Source organism: Myotis brandtii, unplaced genomic scaffold, assembly GCF_000412655.1.
Source record: "Myotis brandtii unplaced genomic scaffold, ASM41265v1 scaffold78, whole genome shotgun sequence".
NCBI lineage: Eukaryota > Metazoa > Chordata > Mammalia > Chiroptera > Vespertilionidae > Myotis > Myotis brandtii.
The window spans coordinates 282877-295413 of record NW_005371131.1 but is presented as its reverse complement, the minus strand read 5'-3'; the positions used below and the strand labels follow the sequence as shown (position 1 = coordinate 295413).

The following is a 12537-nucleotide window of genomic DNA, read 5'->3' as shown; positions in this document are numbered from 1 at the left end:
GTACATGCCCTTGACTGGAATCAAACCTGGGACCTTTCAGTCTGCAGGCCGACGCTCTATCCACTGAGCCAAACCGGTTAGGGCTAAAATATTATAATTTATTGCTGGTAGGAGAGTAACCAATTTTGCATTTACTAGCAAATTTATTTCAGCATTCTTTTGACTGATTACATAAATCCCTGTCTCAAAATATCCTGTGAATTGGCGATTTCCTCATTAATTACAGAGTTGAATAAGATCTTTGACACATTCATTTTATATTTATTTGTGAGAAAGTCACATTTTTAACTTTTTGAAAACCCTACTTTAGCATGTACCAGACCTTATAGATTTCACAAAAATGAGACAGGGTCCTTATTCTCAAGAAGTCTAAAAGGTGAGCTATGCCCTAGCTGGTCTGGCTCAGTGGATAGAGCGTTGGCCTGCGGACTGGAGGGTCCCAGGCTCCATTCCGGTCAAGGGCATGTGCCTTGGTTGCGGGTGCATCCCCAGTGGGGGGTGTGCAGGAGGCAGCTGATCGATGTTTCTCTCTCATTGATGTTTCTGGCTTTCTATCCCTCTCCCTTCCTCTCTGTAAAAAAAAAAAAATAAAAAAAAATCAATAAAATATATTAAAAAAAAGGGTGAGCTATGACAGATGACAAATAAGCTGTTTCATAAAGTCATTATATATGTTATAGAACTCTAAAGAAAGAAGACATTATGCTAGGTAGGCTAATTAGGAAAGACTTTATAGATAACATTTGAAGGGCTTTTGAGGCAGAAATGTGAATAATCCAGGTAGAGGTAATAGCATAAATAAAAAACTGGGAATAGAGAGCTTGTTTTGTGGACAAGAAAGAGGGAAAGAATAAGTTATGTTTAGATATGTTGCATTTGAGGTACTTCTGGAACATTCATGTAGAAGTGTTATGAAAGCAATTGGGAGAAAAATGTACACTTGAGGGTCAGCTATAGCTACTTATGGGGGTGTTTACTATGGTGATATTCTAGGAAATGGGCTGGGTTCCTTTTAGTAGTCATTCTTGTACACCTGGGAATTCTTCTGAGAACACTTTTGTGCTCAATTCTTGGGGAATTCTTTGTTTTAACAAGAAATGTCTTTCTCTTACATGTGTGTAAGGTAGTAGTTGAAGACTTGGGGGTGGCTATAGTAGACGAGCTATGACTACCCTAAATCGATCATCCCTAATAAACTAAGAAATGGTGTAATGATTAAAAGTGCAGACCCTAGATTTAGACAGCATAGATTCTAATCCTGATTGCATCCCTTACTGATTGTGCGGTTTGAGGCAAGTCCATTCATATACTCATTTAGAAAATATTTATTGAGCATCTGCTATTATCCCTGTTGTACACACTTGAGATCTATAAGTAAAAAAAAAAATAAAAATAGACAAATATCCCTGTCATTGTGGAATTTATACTCGGGGGGAGGGAGAGACAGACAATAAATAATGGACATAGTAAATATATTATTCGATATCTTAGAAAATTATGTGTTATGGGGAAAGAAAAAGTAGAGCTAGCTAAGGGAGATAAAGTATGGAAATTGGGAGGAGGCTAGTTGCAATTTTAAATAGGGAGATCAATATAAGCATTATGGAAAAGTAACATTTGATCAAAGACTTGAAGGGGGTGAGGGAAATAACCAGAGAAAGGGTAATGGGGGAAAGATTATTCCAGACAGCGAGAACAATAAACACGAAGACCCTGAGGTAGGACTGCGCCTGACATGTATAGAACCAAGGTGCCCACTGAGGTTGGAGCACTGTGAGCAAGGGGAGAACAGGAGGAACAGGAACAGGGGGCCATTCATGTGCTCTGTAAACCACTGTAGAGATTTGGGCTTTTATTATGAATTAAGATGGGGAGCCATTGGAGGATTTTAAGCAGAGAATAGATATGATCTTAGTTTTACAAAGGATCGCTCTGACTTCTGTGTTTAAAATAGACGGTAGAGGAGCAATGGTTACCTAACTGCTTAGGGCCTTGGTTTCCTCATGTGTGAAATGGGGATACTGACCTCTGTCTCTAGGGTTGTTGTTATAAACAATGAAATAGATATAAAGCACTTGGCATGAGGCCTAGCACATAGTAGCCACTCAATGAGTGTTAGCTATTATTATTAGCAGCAGCATCTTCTATACCAAAAAGTTCTGAAATTAAGAAGGTCTTTGTGAGAAATCTTTAGGAACTAGAAAGAAGGGAGTTAATGTGCGACACAGACTAGAAACTTAGAAGATAAGTTTTGACATTTTAAACTCTGATCTAGTTTTGCTATTTTTATTCAAATCTATGAAAATTTGACATAACTAATCTATATGATAACTTTATCCTTTTTTGAGTCTGCAGAACCCTAGTATTCTCTTAGGATTTTAAGAAATGGAGGAGTTGTCTGTTCCTGCACAGTTTGGAGGGCTTGATGAAATATACAAATGACTGAACATGGAGGTACATTCATTTAACTTAATAAATAATTACTGAGTTCCTACATGTGCCCAGTAGCTTGCTAGGTGCTGGGGACATTAAAGGACCAAACAGTCCCTGTTGTGAGGGACATGCACATGTAATCAGTTGAAAAGTGTTAGGAAAGTTTTAAGCACAGAAATCTGTCCAAGATATAGATCAAGAATTTTTAGTAAAAACATGAAACAATTCTACTATCTATTTAATTTAACAAAAAAACCCACATTTGTAGCAAATTTCTAGAGATTTTTGAAGCTCCATAAAACACAGCATTTGAATATTATAGGCAATAAAAAGGACAGGCAATAAAAAGCAAAATGGTCTGTATAAAAACCATATAGATGTGGGAAATGATTACTTAATATTTATTCAATAACAATGTATAATAAGTACTCTGATTCATAGCAAAAACAAGATTAAGAGCTATCTGATTTCTTTTTTACTGATTTTCCCCTCCCTAGTGTAGAGAGTTATTACACATCTTTGCCTTGTTGCTCAGGGATGGCTAATCAGTCAGTCACAAATATTGCACATCTCTGATTTCCCAGGCATAGTGTCCCTATCCTCAAGGTATTTAATGTCTAGTAAGGATGACATATGCTGTACTATACATCACTACCAATGGAATGTAAGCTGTATGAGGGCAGGGCCTTGTGTTTTTTGTTTCACTGATCTATCCCTAGAACCAAGACCAGTTGACATGTAGTAGGTTTCTCTTTAAAATTTATTGTTTGTAATTATTTTTTTAAGAGAGAGAGTAGAAGGAAGAGAGGGAGACAGACAGATTGAGAGAGAGAGAGAGGTAGAGAGAGAGAAAGAAACATCGATGTGAGAGAGACACATCAATTGGTTGCCTTCTACACATGCCCTGACCAGGCCGGATTGAGCCTGCAACCCAGGTATGTGGCCTTGACCGGGAATCAAACTAGTGACACTTTAGTGTGTGGGCCGGTGCTCTAACCACTAAGAAACACTGGCCAGGGCTGTTTATAATTCTTAAATAAATAAAGTACTGTGAAAGAATATAAGGTATAATATAGGGTATAGCCTAGACTGCAAGGGTCAGGGGAAGTGATGTTTAAACTGAAACTTGAAAAGAAAACTGGCAGGAAGAAAGGAGAACATATTCCTGCCATACCTTGAACTTTTCCTGCACTTAACCACACTTCAATTAGAATTACTTCATTATCTAGCTTCACTGTAAGCTCTGGAAGGCCAGGGACCAAGTCTGTTTGTCAATAGAATCCCTAAATCCCTAGAACCTAGTGCACAGTAAGGCCTTCCCAATTAGTGGAATAATTTTTGAGAAGGAAATTCAAACAATGTAGTATCTTCCAGCGGTATAATTACAGCCTCTCAAGAGAGACAATTTCATTTAATACCATATGTACAAGAATCTGATTAAGAAAAGGAAAATATTTACCTGTCATAAATCTTGGCAATTCTTAGTTCTCCTCTTCCCTTTCGCAAGCTTATTCTTGTTGTTGATGCATGAGCGAGAATGTGTCCCCCAATGGGTTTTTTGGGGTCTGCCTGAAAACTGAATTAGAAAGACCTTTTCAGGTTACAATATATGAACTATATAGAGTAAAACCTGCAATTTCAACACAACTTTCTGTGGAGGATGGCAGTGGATGGAGTAGGTGTGTGTTCTGAACAAGCAGAGGTTTGGCCCAGCCAGTGTAGCTCAGTGGTTGAGCTTTGACCCAGTAACCATAGAGGTCGTGGTTTAATTCCTGATCAGGGCACATGCCCAGGTTGTGGGTTCGATCCCCAGTAGGAGTATGTGCAGGAGGCAGCCAATTGATGATGTTCCTCTCTCACTGATGTTTTTATCTCTCTATCCTTCTCCCTCTAAAAACCAATAAAAACATATTTTTAAAAAATGAACAAGCAGAGTTCATTAACTTTGGAGTGAGGTAGGGTTTGGAGTCATCCAGGCTTCTTGTTTTGTTTGATTTTTTTAAATAGAAAAAAACACACACAAATAAAACATTACTCACTATCTTGGGGTTAAGCAATTTTTCTTCTTTGCAAAATACACTTTATTCATTCATGCACTCATTTATCAGAAATATTTATTAACAGCCTACTATGTGCCAACTACTATTCTAGTCTAATGAATAAGAAACATCCAATGCTCCTTCATGATGCTATGATGTAAATGAGAGCAGATGGAAAAATCCTTCTATGTATTAACTGTAGTTGGAAGCCTTCAATGTTGTACAGGTTATGAATTTGCAGTGAGAATAATCTCAAATATAGAAGTTATCAAGAATATCAAGAACCTTGGACTGTAGAAAAATTGATACTGCCACAGAAGGTAGAAGTTAGAAGATTCTATCAAGGGGAGACAAGAAAGAATAGTCAGAGTTAGCTACATGGGCTGAGAGAAGTTTTAACAGCTATGTTACAGGTGGTCTCTCAATACTGCCTAGTAATTCTGTATGAGCACGGTTAGCTTCACCTCCCCTTTCCACAACTTCAGTAGTTTCCTTAAGTGCCCTTCTGTATTCTTGTCCCCTCATCTTTGACAACACCGCCTGCTTCTTCACAAAGAAAATTAGTGCTTTCAGGAAGACGCTCCCTCAACTCCACTTTCTTTCTATCTGCCACCTACATACTTATTTACAGTTGTCGTCATTCTTCCTCCCTCCCTCTCAAACTTTTCTTTTTTCTTATTTCAGCAGCTCCTCTTACACATCGATGCCTTTGCACACAGGATTCCCTCTGAAATGAAAGCCTGTTTTCCATTGTTGTCATCCTTCTTGTGAGTCTTTCCTGATAACCCTGAAACAGAGTAGAACCTGCCTCCTCTGTGCTCTCAAACTACTGCAGACATTTTTCTATTTTTAAAAATTAATTAATAATTAATTTATTTATCGTCTCCCGAGGATATTTTTTCCATTGATTTTGATTTCTAGACAGAGTGGAAGGGAGGGGGAAAGACACACAGAGAGAAACATTGACGTGAGAGACACAGGATTGGTTGCTCCTGCACCCGTGGAACCTAGCCACCCTGGCCAGGGCTATATGTAGTCCTCTAAAAAAGCACATTAGGATACTGAGTCGACGTCATCCTGGATTTAGTTCCTGGTAATATGCAGATGACAAACAGAACCAGATTCGGGGGGAGGGGCAGAGGTGCCAAGGAGAAGGGTTAGGGGGCCTGAACAGAGACTATGGATTGCAAATTAACGAAATTAACCTAACCTTTTCCATTTGGCGGGGCCGCGGAGCTGAGCGGGCGTCCTAATTGCCCTGGTTAATCTCATTAATTCCATTGTGCGGCCGCAGTTCACCACTCCTCCGCCTGACCTCTCCGCCGCCACCCTTTCACCTCGGATTGGGTCCTATTTTTGGGTGCGATTTCCTCTGCAAAAAGCTCAAATCCATTGTGGCCGATTTTACTTTGGGGCTACTTTTCTTTTTTCCCTTTCCAATTTTGTTTTGCTTTGAAGAAAATGTGAGGGGCAGCGTTCACCTCCAGGAGGATTGAAAAGTCCGCGCTTCCTCCAGCCCCGTGTACTCGCCGCCAAATCTCACCTCTGCTTTATTTTATCTTGAGCTGCTCTCCCTAATGGAATTGGTTAACTCCCCCCTCCACACACACACACCCGCCCCAACCCTTTCGTTTTTGCAAAGGCCAAAATTTGTATAAAGGCACATTTGTATAAACGATGGAAGAGGTGCCATGTGCTTCTTTAAATATGTATATGTTTTTATTTTTTGCAGTCACTTTGGGTCTGAAAACTACTATAGCAGTCAGTCCCTAAGCCTTAACCAGCGGAAACCAAATCTGGCCACTATTGACCCTTGGCCATCAGATGCAGCATTCTGAACCAGTTTCCAGGTGTTTACTGCGTGGGTGTCGGTAGGTTTTGTGTTTTTTCTTTTCTTTTTTAAAATTGTATTTTGGAAATGGGGTGTGTTCTCTCCCAAACTTTTTGTAATAAAATAAAAAATAAAAATAAAGCACATTACATTGCAAAATTTTTGAGGATGTTTATTAAAGCTGGTGTGGACGAAAGGGGCCACATGCTAACCTGACAAGCTCAGGGAAGGCCTGCACAGTGGTCTTGCAACCTCAGAGACCTAAAGTAACCACAAAGGATGGTCTGAAATTAAACTTTAACTAAAAGCAGTTATGGTGGATAGTTACATCCTAGGTCAGTGATGGTGAACCTTTTGAGCTCGGTGTGTCAGCATTTTGAAAAACCCTAACTTAACTCTGGTGCCGTGTCACATATAGAAATTTTTTGATATTTGCAACCATAGTAAAACAAAGACTTATATTTTTGATATTTATTTTATATATTTAAATGCCATTTAATAACAAAGAAAAATCAACCAAAAAAATGAGTTCGCGTGTCATAGGTTCGCCATCACTGTCCTAGGCGGATATCTTCCCTGACAAGGTCATTAACTGAGTCTATCTGTCCTTTTGCATCTATAATAACATACCCTTGAAATGTCTGGGTAACTTGTAACTTCTCTTTTCTGGACTCCTTGGGGCACAACCTAATGTGCCTGGGTGCCAGGACAGATACCACAAATTCTTTCATTGTTATCATGTTAATTGTTCCTGCACCCACCTAAGTATGTGTCTATATTTTACTTTTTATCCAATCCCAGGGGTCCCCCGCTTTGCTTTCTCCTGCCTCTCTAGTCTATCACCAATGGATTTCATGTAACCCACCTACTGTCCCTTCCTTTGACTGCAATGTGTAAATATAGATGTAACCCACCATTCTCAGGCTTTGCTTTCTCCCGCCTCTCTAGTCTATCACCAATGGATTTCATGTAACCCACCTACTGTCCCTTCCTTTGACTGCAATGTGTAAATATAGATGTAACCCACCATTCTCAGGAGCATTATCTCAATCCGTTGAGGTTCTGCTTCCTGGTGATTGTCGACAGTTTGGCTCAAATAAACTCATAAAAATTCTTTACAGATTTGAATGTATTTATTTTAACACTGGGGACAGTGAAACAAGAAGGGCTGGGAAATGAGCCTAGGCTGGTCTGCTCTGGCTCACTAAGAAGTGAGAAATGGAGGCCTTGGGGACAGGTTCAGGGGGGTTGTCTGGGATGAACTGCTGCTGCCCATTGCTACCCTTGGTTGCAAGCCTCCTGGGGCCCTTAAAGTTTAGGAGATGCATGTCTGTGGGGGAACCGTGAGCTTACTCCTGGAAACAATTGTCCACCACACTGCAATTTTTAATTCATGGGTCTCACTCCCCCCTATATTATAAATCTTTGTAACTCCAGTGCTTAGAAAAGTGCCTATAACATAGAAGGCACTCAATAAATATTCATTCTGGAATGAATACAGAAAAGAAGATAATTTGGATCACCTTAGTTTAGATCCTTTTGGATGCAGATTTGTAATCTTCAAAGGAGCTATAATTCAAAAAAAAATTATGAAGGGTGTTCTGACAGAGGCAAATGTAAAAGAAGATAGAATCTATCCCTAATTGAAGTAATCCTCTCCCAACCCCTGTACAGATAATCTAAAGAAGAGTAGGAAACTGGAGCTTCTACATGTATAGGCATGGTGTTTTCTTAGCAAATTATTGTTTGCCATTTCAAATGTAGTACCCCATGCGCAGAAGAGAATTAGTATTACTGCTTATTCTTGATTAGAGGCCCGGTGCATGGATTCTTGCACCAGTGGGGTCCCTCAGCCTGGCCTGCGCCCTCTCGCAATCCGGGACCCCTCGGGGGATGTCAGACTGCCAGTTTCAACCCATCACCACGGCCGAAACCGGCAGTCTGACATTCCCTGAGGGATGTAGTAGTGCGCAAAGCAGCAGGTGGCCAGGGAGGAGCCTGAGCCCCAGCCGGGTGCCGTGCTGCTCCTACTCAATCCAGCCCTACTGTGCCTGCTGCTGCCAGCCACTCCGTGGCTGCCACAGAGGAGGGAGAGGCCCACACCACCGCAGCTGTGCTCGCCAGCGGTGAGCCCTGCATCTGGCCCATTGATCAGCTGAGCAGCGCTCCCGCTGTGGGAGCGTACTGACCACCAGGGGGCAGCTCCTGCGTTGAGCATCTTCCCCCTGGTGGTCAGTGCACATCATAGTGACTGGTCATTCTGCCGTTTGGTTGATTTCCATATTAGTCTTTTATTATACACGATAGATTGTTCTAGGTCAGCCGTGGGCAAACTACGGCCTGCGGGCCGGATTCGGCCCGTTTGAAATGAATAAAACTAAAAAAAAAAAAAGACCGTACCCTTTTATGTAATGATGTTTACTTTGAATTTATATTAGTTCACACAAACACTCCATCCATGCTTTTGTTCCGGCCCTCCGGTCCAGTTTAAGAACCCATTGTGGCCCTCGAGTCAAAAAGTTTGCCCACCCCTGTTCTAGGTGAAGAGCCTGAATGTTAAGAAGAATGCCATCTCCAAAGGGAGATGATTTTGAATGAACTAAATAGGGAAATAAATGATAGGCTTTGCAAAAGTACTAAGAAAATATATAGGAAAAATATGGGGGGGAAAAGTACTTAAAATGAGACATAAACTAAGTGGTTATATTTAATCAAATAGATTGCAAGATAGCATAACAGCCTTAGCTCTGGGAGAATGTCAAGCCAATTCAAATTTTACTTGTTCCATTAAAGTATTCAGGGTTCTGTGTAGAATTTGGGGTCAAATTTATGGCTCTTAACCTTTTTATAGGTCACTAACATGTTGATAATTTAATAAAAGATATAGACTCTCTCCCAGAAAATGTACATATGTACATATATAAAAGTTTGCATATATGTTTAGGAGATTCATAGGTATAGATAGGTATCCTATATAATATCCTATATAATAAAAGGCTAATATGCAAATCAACCAAATGGCAGAACGACTGGTCACTATGACAAACACTGACCACCAAGGGGCAGATGCTCAATGCAGGAGCTGCCCCCTGGTGGTCAGTGCACTCCCACAGGGGAGCACTGCTCAGCCAGAAGCCCTGAGCCAGGCTCAAGGCTGGCGAGCGCAGTGGCAGTGGCAGGAGCCTCTTCCGCCTCCAAGGCAGGGCTAAGGATGTCCAACTGATGGCTAAGCTGTCAGTTGGGCATCCCCTGAGGACTCCTGGACTGCGAGAGAGCGCAGGCCGGGCTGAGTGCACGAATTTTGTGCACCGGGCCTCTAGTTTATAATAACAGCCTGGCCGGCATGGCTCAGTGGTTGAGTATTGACATATGAACCAGGAGGTCACAGTTTGATTTCTGATCAGGGCACATGGCTGGGTTGCAGGCTTGATCCCCAATGTGGGGTGTGCAGGAGGCAGCTGATCAATGATTCTCTCTCATCATTGATGTTTCTATCTCCCTCTCCCTCTCCCTTCTTATCTCTGAAATCAATAAAAATATATTTTAATAATAATAATAACAACCAAGATTTATTGAATCCTTACTATGTGGCAGTCCATACTATTCTATCTCACCTAATTATTTCCCTTTGCTTGGATTCCATATTTAGTAAATAACTTTGGATTAAAATTTGGATTCCTATGGAGGTCAGCTTATGGAGAGAATGCACTGGTCATAAGAACCTCAAATGTAGTTACATTTTTCAATATCAGCAAACTGGCCCTCTGGTCTTTGAGTCTCATGAGCTTGATTAATGTGGGTCTGCCCCTGAGAGATGGACTTATTCTTAGCAGGCTGACTGAATCAAATCTCTGCCTGCAAGGCTGAGGGCCCTGAAAAGTCTGTTCAATTCACCAGGGTAATAGGTATATCCCTGAAAAGCCTCTCAAATGACAGCATGCCAACCTTTCCCATCTTATACAGCCCCGATGTACCGTGTGGTATACGAACTTGGGAGTTAGACCTGGTTTCAAATTTTGGCTTATCAGCCAGATACATGACCTCAAGAAAATTGTTTAACCATTCTAAGTGTGTTTCTTCATTTTAAATGGGGGATAATAACTGTGCCTAACTAGGAGGGTAGTTGTGAAAATAAAATGAAATTATTTAGGTAAGGCATTAGCCCAGTGACTACAATGATTACTACCTGCTTTCTTAAACCTGAAGCAAACACCTTATCTATGTTACCTTGGGCTTCTTACCTTTAAGAATCTTAGTTTCTTTAACTGTAAAATGAGAACAAAAAGACCTTATCTCTTAGGGCTGTTGTGAGGATTCAAGATATATTTAGTATAACTCATTGGGAGCCTACTACATGCCAGGAACTGTGCCAATTAGCTCTACCCTTATAGTAATCTTGGCACATAAGAGGTACTCAACAAATGATAATTATTATTATTTAACTAAACAATTCAGATAAAACATACAGACCAAGAAAATCTTCTTAAAGTTTCTTTAAACTTTCTTTGAACCAAATCTTGAGGTAAAGTACACGATAGCATTCCACATTCTTTTAGAGTGCTTTAATTTACTTCTATTTCTGACCAAGTAAAAACAGCTTAAGAAAAACACCCACATCCCTCCTTTAGCATATTCTCTTATTTCCCCTTCTTTTATATTTTCTTTTCCACTTCTTTCCTCCTTTTCTCAGGGGTTGGGGGAGGTGTTATGATAAAGAGGAAGAGATGGGGTTGGATATTAGAAATAAAGAGGGGCCAAGAAAGATTGTTTTATTTATCCCCCTCTGGTTGAACAGAATACGGCCTATAGCATATCATTGAGGGTAAAACCCAGAACAGCCTGACCTCCCAACCTCAAATTTGGGTGATGGGGTCATGAGGCATAGGTTATGGTGATGGTAGGGCAGATAATATCTTTCTGGGAGTGGGATGTACTTAATCATGACAGTGAGGCTAAAAGAGCATAACTTTGAAGTCAAAGATACCAGGATTAAAATCCTGGCTCTGTTTTTGTTTTTAAATATATTTTTATTTATTTCAGAGAGGAAGGGAGAGGGAGAGAGAGATAGAAACATCAATGATGAGAGAGAATCATTGATCAGCTGCCTTCTGCATGCCCCACACCGGGGATCAAGGCCACAACCCGGGCATGTACCCTGACTGGGAATCAAACCCGTAACCTCCTGGTTCATAGGTCGATGCTCAACCACTAAGCCACAACAGCCGGGCTAGCTCTGTTTTTTAATTGTGTGATTGAGTAAGTACTAAATACTCTGAGCCTCTGTTTCCTCCTTTATAAATTAGGAATAATAATATCTATCTGAAATACTTGTTGGAGTGGGGACCTTGAGGGGCCTGGGCAAAGGCAAGCTTGAGGGACAATTGGTAGTCGTGGTATTTTTGACTTGCTAAGGGGTAAGCTTACAGATAGAATTTCTGAGAAGGGATCCAATGAGGAGAAAAAGACAGGATGAGCATGCTCAAGAATAAGGAAGATGCTTTGAGATTAGGGGAAGATAGTGAGAAAAGAATATTGCCAAAAGAGAAGAATTTTGGAGAAAGAGAAGAGATGGTTTTTAAAAAAGGAATATGTTTAACAAGTTTTGTTAAGTAATTCACCCCTTTTGTTTCCTCCAAAAGTATGCAGAAAAATCTACATTTTTTCCACATTTTGAGATGGAATTCTAGAGTTTTTTGGGAGCAGGGGAAGGATGGAGCAACATACTGAGAACACCTTCATAGAAAGAACAGGAAGGCCCAAGGAGGCTGAGTGAATTACATAAGATAATGCATGAAAGACCTGGCCATGGTAAGCAATCAATAAATATAAATTCTCTTCATTTTGATGGAGAAGAATGTAAGTTCAAATGACAAGGTCACCATTCTGGTAACCCTGGTTTAATATTTTTCTCTAACTATATTGCCTCTTAATTTATGCTAATGATGTTGAATCAGGAGACATCCCTAGAGAATAAACTGACTTCATATTTATGAGACTGCAAATGTCTTAAGATGACTTTTTGTTTTAGCAAGACAAATACACAAATGAAATAAGACCACTATCATGGTCTTATTCATTCCTCATCTTATTATTTACCCTGGTGTGCAGTTTTATAGCCTGACTAGAGGCCCAGTGCATGAAATTCCTGCACTGGGAGGGGGGTCCCCTCAGCCCGGCCCATGCCCTCTCGCAGTCCAGGACCCCTTGCTTCTTACTGCTCCTCCCCACCCCCCC

General features: G+C 40.6%; 1 protein-coding gene across 1 annotated transcript in view; it reads right to left on the bottom strand.

Moving 5' to 3' along the window:
- The window catches only part of DMC1 (DNA meiotic recombinase 1), a 34438-nt gene that overhangs the window by 2148 nt on the left and 19753 nt on the right, over window positions 1-12537 (bottom strand). The window contains exon 13 of the mRNA XM_005883195.2: window positions 3893-4009. Within this exon, the coding sequence (XP_005883257.1) occupies window positions 3893-4009 (117 nt within the window). The remainder of the gene's footprint in view (window positions 1-3892; window positions 4010-12537) is intronic.